The sequence below is a fragment of the Notothenia rossii genome (genome assembly GCF_949606895.1).
Source record: "Notothenia rossii genome assembly, chromosome: 7".
In the NCBI taxonomy this organism is placed as follows: domain Eukaryota; kingdom Metazoa; phylum Chordata; class Actinopteri; order Perciformes; family Nototheniidae; genus Notothenia; species Notothenia rossii.
The window spans coordinates 5532924-5554502 of record NC_136905.1 but is presented as its reverse complement, the minus strand read 5'-3'; the positions used below and the strand labels follow the sequence as shown (position 1 = coordinate 5554502).

Here is a 21579-nt window from a genome sequence, read left to right as displayed (position 1 = left end):
TTTTACTCCAAACCAAATGTGCTGGAATCAATCCGTAACAGGAGCCGAACGCGGCCCCCGTCCAGCCAAAGCTTTAAGTACAGTATGCTAGTGTCCCATCGATCCATGTTCTGTATATAAATAAAATCATTCTCAAGACCAAAAAAGAAGGAGGTGACAATCCAAGCAAGGAGGATCTTGCTGTAATCAACGTTGCCTATTCCTTTTTTTCCCAAAAAACTAGTGTCATGTGACTCGCTGTAACAGAAAAAGCCCAAGAATCAAGCGCTCATCCAAAAATAAAAAAGGTCGGAGGAGACAGAAGCTATTTTTCCACATTTGTAAGCCACCCCTCCCACCCCTGTTTTTTCCAAAATGTTTAGTGTAGTTGAAATACTGTTCGATCCCACTGTTGTAAGTAGGAATTAATGAAATCCATACAAAAGCTTTAAACGGGGAAGAGCTGAGGGAAATATTATATTTGACTGAGTCTGAGTTTCCTCAGCTTGGACTCGACCCACCATGCTTTATCGTGCCATTCTTGTCCATGTGTTAGACTTACTGATGAATGTGGCTAACCAACCAAAGGCTTTAAAAAAAAAAGATACACAACACTTTAAACGTCAATCATGGTGGGACATTTTGTATCAACAACTAAAGAAAATCCCTTTGAATACCTCATGTGAAAATTGTTTGTTGTGATGTTGCACTAAAAAAATAAAAATGACTCATTTGTAACCCAACCCTGTTTTCTGTTGGCTTTATTCTGACCTTGCTGGACGTGTTGGCGGGGAATCTTCTCGGCTTTTAAAGGGCAATACTGACAATGATATTATATATATATATACTGTATTCGTGAATGAAATGTTAGCCATCCAATCAAACTGAAAGGAAGCAGTATATATTTAACACCTGCTTCTTTTAGCCTTCTATGGTTCTCCATAAAATCAATCAATCCAATACTTGTTTTTTTTCCTCAGCATCAAAATGCAATTTCTTTTGGCTTTGTGGTTTAAAATGATCAAATGTACCCAAATTCAACCTTACGTATTGGTGTTTTTTGAAGGTTTTAGATGTTTTTGGGGTTTAAAAAATGCTTGTCAATACTGTAGGTTTGTAAAATAGACTGTATATACAAAATATATGTTTCTAAGATCACTATTGTACCCGGAGATATTCAGTTTATTGCCGAGAAGTCTGTATGCTAAATGTGAAGCTGCACCCAGAAGCAAGTTAGTTTAGCATAATGATTGCAACCCGACCCTCTGCTTCGTAAAACTGCACTCACAGTGGAGTTTTTTGTGTTGCTTAATACCGTTAATGAAAAGAGACATGCCACGTCATCAGTAAGCATTTGCTTTTCTAATAATAGATACATTTTGTTATCCTGGATTTAGCTTCAAGTTTAAACGACATTATGAGAGTGGTGAGTATCTCCTTTTTTAAATTCTAAAAAGCATATAAGCTTTAAAATAACAAACAGTTTCAACCGACTCCTTGGACTTGGCTAATCAGAAAGCTGTTCTACTTCAAGACAATGTAAGTTGCCTGCAGGCTGCATTATGTCATGCTATACCATCAGCATGTGCACAGGACAGAGATTTTTACCAGACACACGGGTATTGATTTTGGCGTTCCTTCTGTCGTAACACGGGAAAGCTAAATTGACCAACAAGCCAATTTTCCAAAGAGTCAATGGAATCCTTTCAGGCAGTTTTCATGGCAGATTTAACAGAGTGAAAAACCTGAAGCAGCCGGTGTAAAATCAGATATACGCTGTCATCACGTCTACGGCACAGAAGACAGATCTGAAAGGGCAAGATTACACAGTACATGTCTCTTTATTAAAGATTCAAGCACGCAGTAAAGACATGATACATGATAAAACTGTAGTATTTAAAGATTTCCTGTTCTTGGCTTTTCCCCTCAAAAGGTGCATTACATGGAATTTCCCAAAACCAAACCTGAACAAAACTGTTATGCTCATTATAAAATGTAACTTTAAAAATAGTGGATGTATGAAACTGAAGGGGACGTTAATTATCCAGCCCGTTTCCTCTGCAGCTACATAACGGGGTAGCAGGCGTACAGAGCGATGCCACACTGGTTCTGCTTGTTGCGTGTCATCCGGACGTAGCCCTGTTCTCCGTAGGACGTTCCCCAGCTGGACAGAAAGAGCAGAGGAACAAGTTAATGAAAATATAATCATGTTTATATCATTGAAATCCTTATTGAGTGATTAGAGCTAGACCAGAAGAGTCATCCACATGCTCTATGGCATACCATCCAACCTCCTCAATAAACTCCAACATATCCAGAACTCTGCTGCCCGCCTCCTCACCCACACCCGCTCCCGAGACCACATCACTCCCATCCTCCAGAACCTCCACTGGCTCCCCGTCCGTCAAAGAATTCACTTACAAAGCCCTCAACAACCAGCCCCCCCCCCCCCCCCCCTACCTCACAGACCTGCTGCACCACCACACCCCTTCCCGCTGCCTCCGCTCATCAGAAGCCAACCTCCTATCCATCCCCACCCGCACCAATCACCGGACCTGGGGGGACAGAGCCTTCTCCGTCGCTGCCCCCTCCCTCTGGAACTCACTCCCACAACCCATCAGAGACCGCACCGACCTCACCACCTTCAAAACACTCACAAAAACTCACCTCTTCAATCTGGCTTTTAATGTCTGATTGTTTTTGTATTATTTGACTTTAACTATATATTTATTTGTTCTTCCTTTCTTCTCTGTTCTTTTCTCTTCACCATTATCTGTAAAGCGTCTTTGAGCACCTGTAGAAGCGCTAACAAATTAAATCTATTATTATTATTATTATTATTATTATTATTAAGTCGACCAATAGCGGCCCCATGCATGCACGATTTTCATTCTTGGACTTATAATGAGCTTGAAATTGAGAACATTGAGAACAAGCTAGAATAACAGTTACGTTCATTAATTGAAACGCATCAGAAGTGCAGAATACAAACTCAGTGATGTAGCTCCAAATACAGACATTGTTTGTTGTTGGGGTCTTGATACTGAAGTAAAGACACGGTTTTAATTAACTCCAGGAGTAACACATCCACCTTGGAGGAATGGACATGGTTTTAAAAGACCGAAATCTACTGGGTCCAAACAACACACGACGTTTAGCCAGGAGACGCATTCGTATCTCATGTTAAACCAAATGGTGAGACATGTCATTTAATGTTCCGTCACTGAGTAACACGTTATCTGCCGCTTATTCTAACAAAGCATAATTGTTATTCAGAGTCAAAGCAAGTGGCTTTGTTGCCTCAACACAACCCCAACATCCGTGATTGTACATCAAAGATCCATGTGTTTCAACTTTAACAACACCTGAGTCAAGACACTACACAAAAGGCTTTTCAAAATGTAATATACACAATCATCTACTGGGAAAACGTAGGCGTTAAAAAGGTGTTTCATGGATTGTCTCATAAACTGTACACACAAAGGATCTCCTGACGTCGTCTGATTAAGACCGTAACTGCAGTTTGACTTAATGCTTGCCTGAGAGGCAGCTGCTTGTGGACTTTTAAGTCAACCGCTAAACTCGTGTCAGCAAAACACCCAAACCCTTTCTGCTTATTGAAAGCGAGTACTTTCCGGCACAGTATTGACTTCCCCATTTCACTTCCCCTCCACCACACAGGGACTCAGATGGGGGAGGAACATTCAGGAACTACTGTACGTAAGTAAGTCATAAATCAGTGTGTTTATATGAACTAAATGGGGATTTAGGGGAGAGGGGCAGAGAAAAGGTCTCACCTGTTCTTCACCAGCCAGTAGTCTTGTCCGTTCAGAGAGCCGTAGCCCACAGCTAACACACCATGGTTAACTTTCTGGGTGCAGCTTGGGTCATCGTACACCCCTGAAACAGCAGGGGTCAGGGAATTTATTGTGAAATATTGCGTTTGAATACATTCTATTATTCTCAATATTATATATATATATATATATAAATGTATGCATAGCTGGTGAATCAATCAGTAGTGTAATTTAAATCTGACATTTGTTCATTTTTCTGATATTACTGTTGCAGTTTTCTCAATAAAAAAAACGAATTGCTTTACATTGTCCTCAGAGTCTAACATTTCACAGGAGACACTACACTTTGTTTTCCACGGTTACTTTAGTTGTTCTGCCATTTCTCCTAGAGGGGATATCAAAATGTAAATGTATACTTTTCTAACTGCGGATAAGTACTGATCGATACCTGGGGAACGTCATTGTTTGTAGATCGAATTTCACAAATCATTTAGGGAACTTAACTTCTATGTTGTATTTTGATATGTGTGTATGTGTATGTGTGTCAGTATGTAGGTGTGTATATGTATATATGTCAATCAACAGGTAAAGCAGATTGATAATAATAATAATAACAACAATAATTAATAATAATTATTGCAGATTATAGATTATAAATAAATCATTTAGGGACAAGGGGTGAGATTAAATAAGTTATACTTCTTCTCACTCCTTTTCGAACACTAGATGTGGGACTGTTTGTGTTGATAATGCTGTTGTTGTTGTTCTTGTTGTTGTAAATGTCATTTTTTTTTATTTCTCTTACATGACTATGCACTGCAACATTTGTTTTGTTTAGTAATTATTTATTTTACTTGTTCGAAATAAAATGTATTTGACTTCTTTGCAAGTATAAGTGTTAAAAATCACTCTCCCTCTGTGACCTTTGTTCAGCAACCTTTTAAGAGTCCACCGCCACCCTTCACTAAACATACCTGGATCTTTCTGCATCTATTTTCAGTCATGTGAGTAAAGAAAAAGAGCCTGTGGAGCTCATGACGTGAAACGTACCGCTCCTGTAAAAGCGGAATGTGGGCCGCTCGGCGTCAATCGCCACTGAAATGGGTCCAATGTTGGCGAGCGCCTCCTTCAGAGAGGCCTCGTTCCCTTCAGGCAGGAAGCTGTAGCTGGAGCAGTTAGCAGCGCGGGACGAAGGGTTGTACTGACACTGCTGGTCCTGAAGTCAGAGGACAAACTGGGGTTACAAGTGCTGATTTATACTGGATGGAACATACCTGATGGGACTCGAAAAGCAACTCAACGTATAACTTGAAGTTGGCTTAACTCTGGTGTCGTCCATGTAGGTAAAAAGACAACCTCTTTATTTTCGTAAGCACTAAATATATGCGTTTTCTATCCAGAGCCAGAAATCATTTTCTTTATTTTGTGGGTAAATCACGACCACAACACCTCAGTGAGGCTGCAACAGTCTCCTTCCTCCTCCTCTTCCACACAAACAGATGCAGCCTGGAGGACAAACACGCTGTCCGCTCACATTCATTTATTGTTGCTCCAAAGAGACATTAACAGCGGACCGCAGACGAGAGAAGCGAGTGTTGCCGTCTACAGCCTGCAGGGGCGAGCTCAACTTCTTCTCCACCCACATTCTTTTCTCATACAGGAATGTGTTGACCGTAAAGCTGATTTTGCACTCCTAAATGCTTCCACCTAAAGCACCACGTTCTAATTGTCTTTTAAAGTTCATTTCGGGCTGAGAGTTTCATCGAGTAGGCTATAGACCCCTCCGGTATCGAGGAAGTTCTGACACCTTTAATGCAGATCACAAGTTCCCTAAGTCTGAAGTCATGTCTAGTTTTTGGACCCATAAACCAATATGCATTTAATTGTAACAGATGTGTAGGAACACACATTTTCACATTTAAAAGTTGGAAAATGTGAACTTTTAACATTTTTGCTAAAATAAACTATTAATTAAAACAATTTGTGTTTTAATTGAACTCAAACAGATTCAGTGTATCTGATATCTGACACTACATACTGATATACACCTGAACATCAGCAGGAGAGGACTCTTTAAAGTAGAGACACTACATACTGATATACACCTGAATATCAGCAGGAGAGGACTCTTTAAAGTAGAGACACTACATACTGATATACACCTGAACATCAGCAGGAGAGGACTCTTTAAAGTAGAGACACTACATACTGATATACACCTGAAAATCAGCAGGAGAAGACTCTTTAAAGTAGAGACACTACATACTGATATACACCTGAACATCAGCAGGAGAGGACTCTTTAAAGTAGAGACACTACATACTGATATACACCTGAAAATCAGCAGGAGAAGACTCTTTAAAGTAGAGACACTACATACTGATATACACCTGAAAATCAGCAGGAGAAGACTCTTTAAAGTAGAGACACTACATACTGATATACACCTGAACATCAGCAGGAGAAGACTCTTTAAAGTAGAGACACTACATACTGATATACACCTGAAAATCAGCAGGAGAAGACTCTTTAAAGTAGAGACACTACATACTGATATACACCTGAACATCAGCAGGAGAGGACTCTTTAAAGTAGAGACACTACATACTGATATACACCTGAAAATCAGCAGGAGAAGACTCTTTAAAGTAGAGACACTACATACTGATATACACCTGAACATCAGCAGGAGAGGACTCTTTAAAGTAGAGACACTACATACTGATATACACCTGAAAATCAGCAGGAGAAGACTCTTTAAAGTAGAGACACTACATACTGATATGCACCTGAACATTAGCAGGAGAGGACTCTTTAAAGTAGAGACACTACATACTGATATACACCTGAATATCAGCAGGAGAGGACTCTTTAAAGTAGAGACACTACATACTGATATACATCTGAACATCAGCAGGAGAGGACTCTTTAAAGTAGAGACACTACATACTGATATACACCTGAACATCAGCAGGAGAGGACTCTTTAAAGTAGAGACACTACATACTGATATACACCTGAACATCAGCAGGAGAGGACTCTTTAAAGTAGAGACACTACATACTGATATACACCTGAACATCAGCAGGAGAGGACTCTTTAAAGTAGAGACACTACATACTGATATACACCTGAACATCAGCAGGAGAGGACTCTTTAAAGTAGAGACGCTACATACTGATATACACCTGAACATCAGCAGGAGAGGACTCTTTAAAGTAGAGACACTACATACTGATATGCACATGAAATTCAGCTCTTTAAAGTAGAGACACTACATACTGATATACACCTGAACATCAGCAGGAGAGGACTCTTTAAAGTACAGACACTACATACTGATATACACCTGAACATCAGCAGGAGAGGACTCTTTAAAGTAGAGACACTACATACTGATATACACATGAACATCAGCAGGAGAGGACTCTTTAAAGTAGAGACACTACATACTGATATGAACCTGAATATCAGCAGAAGAGAACTCTTTAAAGTAGAGACACTACATACTGATATGCACCTGAACATCAGCAGGAGAGGACTCTTTAAAGAAGAGACACTACATACTGATATACACCTGAATATCAGCAGGAGAGGACTCTTTAAAGTAGAGACACTACATACTGATATACATCTGAACATCAGCAGGAGAGGACTCTTTAAAGTAGAGACACTACATACTGATATACACCTGAACATCAGCAGGAGAGGACTCTTTAAAGTAGAGACACTACATACTGATATACACCTGAATATCAGCAGGAGAGGACTCTTTAAAGTAGAGACACTACATACTGATATACATCTGAACATCAGCAGGAGAGGACTCTTTAAAGTAGAGACACTACATACTGATATACACCTGAACATCAGCAGGAGAGGACTCTTTAAAGTAGAGACACTACATACTGATATACACCTGAATATCAGCAGGAGAGGACTCTTTAAAGTAGAGACACTACATACTGATATACATCTGAACATCAGCAGGAGAGGACTCTTTAAAGTAGAGACACTACATACTGATATACACCTGAACATCAGCAGGAGAGGACTCTTTAAAGTAGAGACACTACATACTGATATGCACATGAAATTCAGCTCTTTAAAGTAGAGACACTACATACTGATATACACCTGAATATCAGCAGGAGAGGACTCTTTAAAGTAGAGACACTACATACTGATATACATCTGAACATCAGCAGGAGAGGACTCTTTAAAGTAGAGACACTACATACTGATATGCACCTGAACATCAGCAGGAGAGAACTCTTTAAAGTAGAGACACTACATACTGATATACACCTGAACATCAGCAGGAGAGGACTCTTTAAAGTACAGACACTACATACTGATATACACCTGAACATCAGCAGGAGAGGACTATTTAAAGTAGAGACACTACATACTGATATACACCTGAACATCAGCAGGAGAGGACTCTTTAAAGTAGAGACACTACATACTGATATGAACCTGAATATCAGCAGGAGAGAACTCTTTAAAGTAGAGACACTACATACTGATATACACCTGAACATCAGCAGGAGAGGACTCTTTAAAGTAGAGACACTACATACTGATATACACCTGAATATCAGCAGGAGAGGACTCTTTAAAGTAGAGACACTACATACTGATATACATCTGAACATCAGCAGGAGAGGACTCTTTAAAGTAGAGACACTACATACTGATATACACCTGAACATCAGCAGGAGAGGACTCTTTAAAGTAGAGACACTACATACTGATATACACCTGAACATCAGCAGGAGAGGACTCTTTAAAGTAGAGACACTACATACTGATATACACCTGAACATCAGCAGGAGAGGACTCTTTAAAGTAGAGACACTACATACTGATATACACCTGAACATCAGCAGGAGAGGACTCTTTAAAGTAGAGACGCTACATACTGATATACACCTGAACATCAGCAGGAGAGGACTCTTTAAAGTAGAGACACTACATACTGATATACACATGAAATTCAGCTCTTTAAAGTAGAGACACTACATACTGATATACACCTGAACATCAGCAGGAGAGGACTCTTTAAAGTAGAGACACTACATACTGATACACACCTTGTTGTGACTCAACAGATATGTTAGTTTTAGTTATGTTTTTACTCTAGTTCTGTGTTTTGATCTTGTCACTTCCTGTTTTTATTTTGAAAGTAATCCTTCCCTCTCATTCCAGATCCCACATTTCCTGCCTTTGTGTGTTTCCCGCCCTTGAGATTGCTTGGCCTTGCCCTGATAGTTTCCACCTGTGCCCATCCCCCTCACCTATATATAGCCCTGGTGTTTCTTTGTTCCTTTGTCAGTTCGTTATGTTTCATGTCGTGAGAACCTGGGCCTTTTGACTCCTGATACCTACCTTGAGATTTAGACCTTTTGCCTAGTGAGTTTTTGTGTTGCTGTACAACTTAGCTTTGGCTATTTAACTACTTTCTATTTTTTGAAAGTATGATTTAAGTTTTGTTATTAAAGAACATTCTATTTTTGGACAACTGTCTTCGAGTCCTGCTTTTGGGTCCTACGTCCTGTGTCTCGGTCCATAACACACCTGAACATCAGCAGGAGAGGACTCTTTAAAGTAGAGACACTACATACTGATATACACCTGAACATCAGCAGGAGAGGACTCTTTAAAGTAGAGACACTACATACTGATATACACCTGAACATCAGCAGGAGAAGACTCTTTAAAGTAGAGACACTACATACTGATATGACCCTGAACATCAGCAGGAGAGGACTCTTTAAAGTAGAGACACTACATACTGATATACACCTGAACATCAGCAGGAGAGGACTCTTTAAAGTAGAGACACTACATACTGATATACACCTGAACATCAGCAGGAGAGGACTCTTTAAAGTAGAGACACTACATACTGATATACACCTGAACATCAGCAGGAGAGGACTCTTTAAAGTAGAGACACTACATACTGATATGACCCTGAACATCAGCAGGAGAGGACTCTTTAAAGTAGAGACACTACATACTGATATACACCTGAACATCAGCAGGAGAGGACTCTTTAAAGTAGAGACACTACATACTGATATACACCTGAACATCAGCAGGAGAGGACTCTTTAAAGTAGAGACACTACATACTGATATACACCTGAACATCAGCAGGAGAGGACTCTTTAAAGTAGAGACACTACATACTGATATGACCCTGAACATCAGCAGGAGAGGACTCTTTAAAGTAGAGACACTACATACTGATATACACCTGAACATCAGCAGGAGAGGACTCTTTAAAGTAGAGACACTACATACTGATATACACCTGAACATCAGCAGGAGAGGACTCTTTAAAGTAGAGACACTACATACTGATATGACCCTGAACATCAGCAGGAGAGGACTCTTTAAAGTAGAGACACTACATACTGATATACACCTGAACATCAGCAGGAGAGGACTCTTTAAAGTAGAGACACTACATACTGATATACACCTGAACATCAGCAGGAGAGGACTCTTTAAAGTAGAGACACTACATACTGATATACACCTGAACATCAGCAGGAGAGGACTCTTTAAAGTAGAGACACTACATACTGATACACACCTGAACATCAGCAGGAGAGGACTCTTTAAAGTAGAGACACTACATACTGATATACACCTGAACATCAGCAGGAGAGGACTCTTTAAAGTAGAGACACTACATACTGATATGACCCTGAACATCAGCAGGAGAGGACTCTTTAAAGTAGAGACACTACATACTGATATACACCTGAACATCAGCAGGAGAGGACTCTTTAAAGTAGAGACACTACATACTGATATACACCTGAACATCAGCAGGAGAGGACTCTTTAAAGTAGAGACACTACATACTGATATGACCCTGAACATCAGCAGGAGAGGACTCTTTAAAGTAGAGACACTACATACTGATATACACCTGAACATCAGCAGGAGAGGACTCTTTAAAGTAGAGACACTACATACTGATATACACCTGAACATCAGCAGGAGAGGACTCTTTAAAGTAGAGATACTACGTACTGATATACACCTGAACATCAGCAGGAGAGGACTCTTTAAAGTAGAGACACTACATACTGATATACACCTGAACATCAGCAGGAGAGGACTCTTTAAAGTAGAGACACTACATACTGATATACACCTGAACATCAGCAGGATGCTCACCTGTCCTCTGTACGGGTACGACGCCTCAGAGTCGATGCCCTGGTTGTCGATGACGTACTGGAAGGCCTTGCCCATGAAGCCCCCGTTGCAGCCGTGGTTTCCGTATTTTCTAGAACAGTCCACCAGGTTTTGGGGACTCAGGTCCACCAGCTTCCCTGTGGTCTTGGCTAACTGGCCCTCCAAGGCCCCTGCAGCACTGAAGGCCCAGCAGGAGCCACAGGAACCCTGGGTGTTAAACAAGATCAAGATTCAAGGCTTTTATTGTCATGTGTACATAGTGTAGATATATCAATGAAAATCTTAGGTCATAGGCTCCTTCAACAGAGCAACACAATAAAACAGATCAAAGAGTGCAAGTAAATAAAAAAATGGAATAGACATAGTGCCATAAGAGTCTATATACAAGTAATTGGAATATGATATATTAGATAAATAATGTGTAAGTAGCAAACAGATGAATGTTATGGATGTTCTTTCAAAAGTTCAGTGACTCAATCAACCCAGAATAGGAACAGAGAACTGTGTCTTAACACTGAGGCAATAAACTGTCATCCTCCCACACCGTCCTCCTTTAATTCCTGTAAGCAGCTGTCGTCACCACAACCGCCAGTTGTGTACGTTTTATGCCACTGGGTTGTTAGTGTGGAAGATGTGTCACATGCATTAGCAAATTACGGTGTATGGCCAATTAAGCAACATCAAAGACATTAGCTTTGGTGTATAATGGAGCATACATAAGCAGAAAACGTATCAAATTTAGAACTAAAAAACTATTTTAAATGTGTAAAAATAATTCACAACAAATGTAAATATACAAAAAGAGTAAGTACATACAGTATATGATATTATATTAGGAAAATATATATGAAGAATAACTGATGTGCATCATATCAGAATTTAAAAGGGAAGTCTGTGCAATTGTATAATAAGTACAAAATGTGCAAAATATATAGTTTCTGTTTTTTGTGTTTGACCTAATTACTGTTCCTTGATTGGAAAAAATAACTCTTAGTTACAAAAATGTGAAATGTACATACAGCCTTTAATTGGCCGCCGATAAAATAATTATAACTTTGATCTTCATTTGATTCTTTACTGTATCATACAACTAAAGTATGTCAATAATATGTGTGTCAAGTGAAGAGGAAGATGGGATGCAGATTAATATCATTCAACCAAACTCACAAGTATTGAGTTTGGAAAGACTTCAGTTCTTTGCAACATGTTAATAGACAAACAAGGGAAGTGAGTTCTTAAACCTCTTAAACCCCGCAAATATCTTCTTCTTACACTATTTCTATTGTGTTGGAGGGCCCTGAGACCTAAGATGTTCATTGATATATCTACACTGTAGCTATGTAAGCCTTGAATCTTGATAGAAATACATCCAAGATGGACGCTCATGATGTACAGGAAACTACTGTTGGGTTGTGTGCAACAGCATTAAATTGAAAAACTAAAGTGAAAGTCCTTCAAAATCGAATTTAAGCACACTACTTGAGTACCGCAATTTTCGGACTATAAGCCGCGCCTTTTTTCCCATTTTTCGACGCTGCGGCTTATATAACGGTGCGGCTAATCTATGGATTTTTACAGCTAACGGCCACTAGGGGACCTCCTAAATCTATGGATTTTACAGGTTACAGTCCACCACCTTTAACTCTATGGGCTCTATGGCCGGTCCGCGCCCCCCACCTTTAAGCGGCGGGCTCCAGCAGGAAAAGCTGGAGGCCGGAAAAGAGTGAGACAGGTAGCGCGCAAAAGTAAAAGTGGAACCGAGAGTGATACGAGAGACAGAACGAGAGCAAGACAGACAGACATTACGAGAAGGAGACAGTTTGTCCCCGTACCACTGGTTGAAAACCACTGCTGTAGATCACTGCCGGTACGTGCGCTGGGAGCGCACCGTTTAAGTTTGAAAGTTGAAAAGTTTGTGTGTCTGAAACGCTATGTGATACAGTACAGTTTACACAGCACATGTTCTGTAGCTACTATTGCACTAAATGGTAACACTTGAATACGTTATGCAAATATGCAACTGGTTTGTTGAAATGTTAATAAATGGGAGCTTCCTCAAACAGCCATCTCTTTCCCGACAATCCCCTCTGTGCACGAACCCTTACATATGGTAATTAAACATTAAAACACCTGCGGCTTATCGTCCAGTGCGGTTTATATATGTACACATCATTCAATTTAGCTGCTGCGGCTTATATTCAGGTGCGCCTTATAGTCCGAAAATTACGGTAAATCTACTTAGTTACTTTACACCACTGACTAGAGTACATCACTGTGGGGGAACCCTGGTTGTATATAGAGCTATGTACAAATGAGAATAAAAGCCTTGAGTCCACTGGAGGTCCCCCTCACCTGCATCTTGACGCTGGTCACACAGCCCTTGTCTCTCCAGTCCATGGTGTCGGGGGCATTAGCGCCTGAAGCCCCTCTGAAGGCTAACGGTGCCCTCTGGATGTCGTTGGGAGGGGTGAGCGTGGCGTACGACTGCAGGACCTCCTCCGCTGTCTTTCAGGAAGAACAACAAATACAATTATATTAATATAGCCCAGTATCACAAACTACACATGTGTCTCAGGGGTCACGTTCGACCTTCGCCTGGGCTGTCTCTGTGTTGTGATGCAAGTAGAAATAGTCAATAATCATCACTGCCCAATTATTTAAATAAAAATGTTTTTATTAGCATTTCCTGTTTTGTGAACCTCTAGTATGTGGCATTATTTTATTGACTTGTTGTTTTAAATGTAATTAGTTGTGAGGGTGTTGTTTCAGGGACTACAGATGAAAAATATCCTCTTGGATACGTTTGACACATTTACATCCATGAATACAAAAACAAAACAAACATTCGGTTATGAGTAAATCACACGACTGTTTGCGACTGATTTCAAAAGGACCTTCGACAGTAAGGTAAGGTCTCAGGATCAAAGTTTATGTTCAAGTTTGTTTTACTACAGCTATACTTCACGACACTTAAGCTGCTAAACCATGATTTAGTTTAGAGTGTCAAACTCAAGGCCCGGGGGCCAAATCAGGCCCGCAGGATAATTTCTAAATCCTATTAGATCTGGCCCGCCGGTATATTGCACGCACACCTTCACTCCATCCTGAGGGTCTCCTAAACTCAGAGCCTGAGCCCAAACATTGATGACCTTGCACCCAAGATGAGATGCCAAGTATCTGAGCTAGCATCACAGAGCAGCACGCTGAGTTTAATGGATGTTTCCTTCTGCACTTTCTCTCTCACGACAACAGGGCAAATTTGGTTTGTTCTTTGAGGGAAATAGTTTTTTTGAAGCTGCTGTTGGCCTGTGGGAAAATGTAATCATAAGAAATGACTCTACAGATAGAGCCATAAGAAATGAATGAACTGATTATTTAATGTTTAATGTTGTTTTTAAAGGCAATAATTTAAGCTTTTCTTAGTTCCAGGTTTAATATGTGCAATAAGTTCATTTCAATAAGTTCTGCAATAAACATCGAACCAGTCCGGCCCTCGACTAGACCATTTTTTATATTTTGGCCCACTGAGTATTTGAGTTTGACCCCCCTTGTTTAGAGTTACAATCTATGAAACTGTAATGTAAAAGTTAATAATCTTGATTAGTTTTTCCCTTTTGCTCTCCAGGTTTCCTGTGTTCTTTGGAAAACATTTCAACAAAGGTTTGGAAAGTTAAAAGATTAATGTGGGGTTTAGAATACAAACCCAAAAGCTTCTACAATGTAAACTAAAACATAGAGTAACGTTTTCACTGTGAGTGTGTGTGAGAGTTCAGTGCTCAGGAATCAGCTATGGTACAATTACTCCAATTCAGCTTGAATATCTCCAAAGACCCTCGGACACAGATTGAGGCGAGGCAGGTTAAAGGACGCAAACCAAACACCACGTCGTTAATATTCCAGTATGCAGCGTGGTTTCTTTAGACACTCGTTATACACCCAGAACATACTGCAGGCTATTCTCCACATGCAGTAAGTGCTGAATGCATCCTGCAGGAGCCGTGGATCAGTGGTCGAGCTGAGAGCAGAAACCATCTCATTACTCCAGTCTCAAAGGCTTGAACCGAGAAAAGCAGTTTCACACAGAGTTGGACAAGAGGACGGGCCAAAGGGTGAAAAGACGAAGTCTAATGCTCAGCGTCCAAATATATAAATGTATATTCTGCCTGTGGGTATTTGTTTCCTGATTACAGGAACTTTCACGGGACTTCAGCTGAAATGATTAGTTAAAGCAGCTATGATCGATATTGTTAGAGTAACAAAGTGTCAAATAAGTGAGAAACTTTTGTCAACAGGCTCAATGAGTTTTTAAAAGTACAATGGGAGCCAGAGCCTTTTCTTATAAAGCTCCACATTTGTGGAATCAGCTTCCAGTTTGTGTCCGTTTTTAAGAGTGCGCTTAAGACCTTCCTTTTTGATAAAGCTTATAGTTAGGGCTGATTAGATTCAGCCCCTAGTTTTGCTGATATAGGCTTAGTTTGTCGGGGGACATCTTACTTCTTCCTTCTCTCTGTCTGTACCTGTGTACTCTCATGTTCCCATTAACCCAGCTTCCCCCAAATGTCTTCTTGGTGTCTATCTACGCCGGGATCCTGAGTCGTGGCTGAACCTGTCTCTGCGGTCCTGCCTGACTCTCATCATACTACTTCCCTGATGGCTCCCACAGGATTGTTGACACCTTCGTGGATTCATCTTCTTACTATAGACACATGCATTTCCAAACATTTGGTCTACCTATGTTGTAAATGTATTATCTATTTGATTTACACACGGCATCTATTGCACGTCTGTCCGTCCTGGGAGAGGGATCCCTCCTCTGTTGCTCTCCCTGAGGTTTCTCCCATGTTCCCCTTTAAACTGGGGGGTTTCTCTGGAAGTGTTTCCTTGTACGATGTGAGGGTCTAAGGACAGAGGGTCTAAGGACAGAGGGTCTAAGGACAGAGGGTGTCATATTGCCATACTGATATTCTGTACAAACTGTGAAGACCACTGAGACAAATGTAACATTTGTGATATTGGGCTATATAAATAAACATTGATTGATTGATTGATTGATTGATTGATTGATTGGGTATAATGTGCCAAAAGACCTGCAAATGAAGACATATCTTCACCAACTCCTAATACAAGTGTTTTGAGACGTTGTTGTGTGTTTGCACCTGTCGCCCAACGTAACCTCCCGCTTATCCGAGTCGGGTTTGCGGAGGTAGCAGTTATAGTTTTTCCAACTCCTTACGCCCTTATTTGGTGCTTTTGTTTCCATTTCCATTGATATAATGATTGCAACATACATACGGGCCTTCTTTTGAGATCCAGTTGCCTGCATATTCATCCAAGATATTTCAAAAAGTAATATATGCAATATTATTATAATGAATAACTGTTGAGAATCAAAGTTCAAAACCAATCATAAGCGGCATCTTTCTGACCTGTAACCATTATAAAAACTGTTGTTAGATTAATGAATAAATGTGCTTATCATAAAAACAGTTCCATAAACCTTTCCCTTCATTATACATGCTGTAGTTTCTCACCAAGTCTCCCATGTGGTTCATGCTCAGATCGTAGGTATGCAGCCCCATGGAGGCCTCCAGGTTGTGCATGCTAATGAGCATCAAGTTTTTCTCCCACAATTCCCGGCGGTGCATATCCTCCACCTCAAAACAAAGACATACAGTAAGAGAGCGTGAGGTCGAAGACTGCTACATTATGGATTGTGCGCCTACAAACACATTTACATCCATTTTTTATTTTTAGATTACCTCATTTCTGTACTTCTTCTCGTGCGTCTTCTTCCACAGCTCCCAGTGGCCGTCCAGCTGGCTTTCAAACATGGCCGCCGCGCCGACACACAGGAAGACGAGCAGAAGGCTCCCCAACATCATACCTGCAGACACACACACACACACACACACACACACACACACACACACACACACACACACACACACACACACACACACACACACACACACACACACACACACACACACACACACACACACACACACACACACACACACACACACACACACACACACACACACACACACACACACACACACACACACACACACACACACACACACACACACACACACAGTCAGGATGTCGTGACCTTTTCTTGCAGAGAAAATAACCCTTTGAGTCACAAACAGGCGAGCGCTGTTCGCTTCAAAACAACCACACGCAGAGGATCAACGTGTTTTTCAGTTATTCTTCTCACAGCGGGGAAACACAACAATAGAAATAGCAGTGACAGACAGTGCAAATGAAAGACAACAGTTAAAATATTGAACAAAATAGGCCAACACACTTTTAATACAATTAAATAAATAACCAACCATGGTAGAAGTAAGTCAAAGCATAATAACAGTACATTCCCTTTTTTATTTAAACAACTATTCAAAATGTACACTGCCCTACATTTTATTTTTGAATTTTAAACCTTTCATATTCTATTAAAACACGTTTTATTTGTGTTTTATTGGTTTATTTCTGCTTTTAAATGTCATGTATTATGCCTTAATATTAATTCAAAAGTCAAAAGCTAACAACAAACTTTGTGAAATTTCAAATTACGTAATTTTTAAAATGTTATTTTTTTATTCAAGGCCTTGACACATCACCTGTGTACCTTTCACAAATAATTGTATTTCATTTTAAGGTCGGACTTAAATTCTTACCTGTCCAACGCTTTGAATTCAACTACTTTAAGTGTTAATTGTTTCTATTTCATGCTATTCATGTGTGACTCTGTAACACATATCCAGGAACTGTATATAGCATTTTGGCTTTTTGAATCTGGCACTTTTCAGCAATTAAAAAGCAAGTCAACCAATAAATATTACTTATTTTAAATGTATGTTTTGTGTGTTAACTTAAACACTATAAATGATAAATCTGTCTGTTAGATTAAGTTGGTAACTAGCTTATTGTTCTACCTCATGCTTAAGTTTATACACTTATACAATCTAACAAAACATCAAAGTGTGAAGCTCATGATGTTCAGCTTCTTCACCAATATATTTGTGGCTTTGATAATGCTGATGTTGTATCAGGAAGTTTAAGACAATCTGATAATGCACACAGACTCTTAACGCATATGTAACTTCTGCTTAAATGTATCTGACGTGTTTGTGGTGAAGATGTTTCTGCAGGTCAGCAGAAGCCTATGTATTACTTCTCTTAATTTAAAGCTATTGAACTAGCAGAACTGGAACTAATAAACAAGCACGATATGTTTTCAAACGCATCGATATCAGCTGTTGTTTAATCAAAACTATGGAGAGAATGTTGTTCAGCAGCTTCAGATGATGGGAAGTGTGTGCAGCGAGAGCGATGATTCGGCAATTTAAAAAGGAACTAAAAAGCAGTAAACATAAGTAAAAAAAATGATTTGTTTTAATCAGAAACATTGGTCAGTATCGGTTCTTTAAATCTGATTTACTGGAGAATGATGAACACTTTAAAATAGGTAGAGGATACAAATCTAGATTCATCTATTCTTAAGGTAGACAACAAGTGTCACCTGATACCTGACTGACGCACTTAGCAACTAATAGTTATAAAAGCAAAATGTGATATAACTTTTAATCTACCCCTTAAATATTTGTGATCGTTCACTTTAATCTGAACTGTAGACGTTTAAGCCGCTAACATTAAACTCAAAAGAGAATTATTCCAGAACATTTTATAATTAAGTAAAGTTCAAGTGTATTTACCAAGGACACTCCTTTTCTCATCAACTCATATAATGTAATACTTGTTGGGACTAAATTGGCCCAATCTTTTGTACAAAAATATACTTCCAAGTATAGTTTGAGTGTAGGAGTAAAGTACACACATTGTATTACTTAACTGTGACTATATTATGAGTGAACTTCTTGGTATAATGTGTGGTAATTGTTTACTTCTAGCTTTCTCTTAAGCTTAAACAAAGTACACTTTAAAGTTACTAGTAGTTTAATAGTTTTGGTAGTGCTACTTTACTGCTATTTGTTTTTTATGGACTGGTAGCCTACTTTTGTTTCCGAAATCGGGATCAATAAGAAAGTACTATCTTACCTTATCTTATAAACACCTGAACATAAAATAAACTCTTCGTAAAACTTAAAAACAAAAAGTAAAATACGTCGTATATTTTGTGCAGATCAAGTCATTAATATAAAAGCTCTCAGTGAAGTAATTGTTATACTGTTGTGAGTTTTAAGTGTATCCAAGTCATCCAAAGAAGGTTTCCTTGAATGGTCTCTTTTGTTTATCTTATATTACTTCCAAAATCACTCTTTACAAAAATACATAATTCGTGTTTTAAAGGGGAAACTGCAGCAAAAAGTACATCCATTTATAGTTTTCAAATACCATAGAGAACAACCTGAGCTACAAAGTCCTTTTAAATCTCCACCGGCTCACTAAACCGCAGTTTAATAACCGTAGGCTACAGATATTTAACTAATGGTTTGTTATTTATCGTCACTTTGATAACCTCACCTGCAGCACGAACACAAAGAAACTCCTCACAAACATAGAAACGAAAGTAGAAGAAAAGCCAACTGCGGGTTTTGATATCATTTTCATTCATATAAAACGCATTCTGTTTTGATAAAAGCTTAAATTAAATGATGAGAAGTGTAAAACTCGCCTTGATCAGTGTGTCTCATCGCTGCTTCTCTGCTGAACACTGACAGCTTTTCCTGGTTTGTTAGTTATGAAGAAAGAGTCACATGATGAGTCGCTCTTCTTCCTCTTTAGAAACAGAAAGCTGCAACGCGACGATGTGTGAGGAAATCACCTGAGACTGAGAAGAGATAGAATAATACAAGAGAAACTAAAAGTACGAAGAAACAACAAGGAACATGTGATTTATTTATCTAGTTTGACCTGAAAGCCTCAACAAGAGACGAGAAGAGATGGTTTGTTTTTATTCAGTGTCTAAATACATTAAACATGTGTAAACAAGTACGTTGTTTTTATATAAAGTCTCATTAGCAGCATCTGGTGGCTGTGATGTGAATTACACATCTCAATACAAACTTGTTGGATAAAAAATGATTCACAAATCCAAAGAACTGAGAAAGCAGTGAATAGAAGGTAAACTAAATAATGAAGAAAAGGTGATTTAATGGTCTATTTTTAAAGCTTTGAATCCACAACCAGAGAGGAGAGACTAGAAGAGATGGTTATTTCATGTTGTGTCCAAATACATTAAACATTTGTTAAAAAGAATGTATACAAAAAAAAGCTTCTAGCGGCAATGATGTGAATTACACCTTGTTCGATCAAAAATGATTAAAAATATCCAAAGGTTTTACTGTAAGATAAACAAAAGCTACAGTGGGTTAAGTCCAGACTCCTATAACAATGCAACAAGCCACATAGTTAACATTACTAGAAAAATACATAAAATAGTGCAAGTGACACAATGGTGCAGGGAAAATAGAGGAATGAGTGTTTGGTAATCACCTGAAGGGACTAAGCTAAGGCCACACAGAATTGAAAAGAAACTAAGTGTATCGAGGAATAACAATGAAAAGGTGATTTAGTCATGTCGTTTTAAAACTTGGAGCTCTCAACCAGAGGCGAGGAGATGGTATGTTGTTTTATTCAGAGTCTAAATACATTAAACATCTGTAAAAAAGTACATTTTATAAAAAGTCTCATTAGCAGCCTCTGGTGGCTGTGATGTGAATTACACATCTCAATACAAACTTGTTGGATGAAACATGATAAAAAAAATCTTAGGTTATATTGTAATTTGAACAATAGATAGCTACAGTGTAGTTATATGAAATTAAAATGTTAAGTCTTAGGCTCCTCCAACAGTGTAACATGAAATATACTTAACATAAAAGGTAAGAGAAATAAACTAATGCTGTGAAATCAAAGTGCAAGTGAAGGGAAAATGTAGGAATTAGTGTTTGGTAATCACCTGAACGCCTTGAAACTTAATCAGAAACTGAAATATAATGTTCAGAAAAATGCAATGCACAGTTAACACTAGCACTTATGTCACATGGCAATGTATTTTTAATTGTTCATTATTGCATGTTTTTCAAGTGTCTTTTATACCCTTTTTATTGTGTGCTTTTACTCTGAAATGTGTTTGCTTTTCAACTGGTTTTACTTCCTGCTGCATCATGCTTTTATTTTGAAATGTTTGGAACGGATTGATTGTAACCCCTTCTGCCATGCTGAATGACAATGAGTTGCCACTCCTGGAGCCATTTGAAATGTTGTATTGTTTTAAGTGGGTTTAATTATATATTTTTAATAGTTTCAGACTATATACTCTTTTTACTGAAATTATATTTTAGACACCTCTGATTTTAGTTTCTTAGTAAAGTTTTTATGTTCTCCTGAATACATTATTTTGTTAAAAACTTAAACTTGATGAGTTGGCTCCTTGATTACCCAGTTTTGCTCTCTACCTGATTTAAAAGAATCCTTTCCCTCTCCATAAATTCTCCCCCCTCCTAACCAGTTTGTGTATCACAAACTTTAACTTCATGTTTTGAATGCATTGTGTTTCCTGTTACTGGGTTAGTTTCACACTGTGGTATTATTATTTTATCTCAATAACTTTGTCG

At 38.9% G+C, this 21579-nt stretch overlaps 1 protein-coding gene across 1 annotated transcript; it reads right to left on the bottom strand.

Annotated features, from left to right (window-relative positions):
* Positions 1–1801: 1801 nt before the first annotated feature.
* Positions 1802–19791, bottom strand: LOC307012811 (cathepsin S-like). The gene is made up of 8 exons (XM_079639997.1): positions 19635–19791; positions 16753–16877; positions 16525–16647; positions 13346–13498; positions 10976–11200; positions 4827–4992; positions 3777–3879; positions 1802–2143 (listed from the first exon to the last, which is right to left on the bottom strand). The coding sequence occupies exons 1-8, from the start codon at positions 19651–19653 to the stop codon at positions 2044–2046; spliced, it is 1014 nt and encodes a 337-aa protein (XP_079496123.1). The 5' UTR covers positions 19654–19791; the 3' UTR covers positions 1802–2043.
* Positions 19792–21579: the final 1788 nt, after the last annotated feature.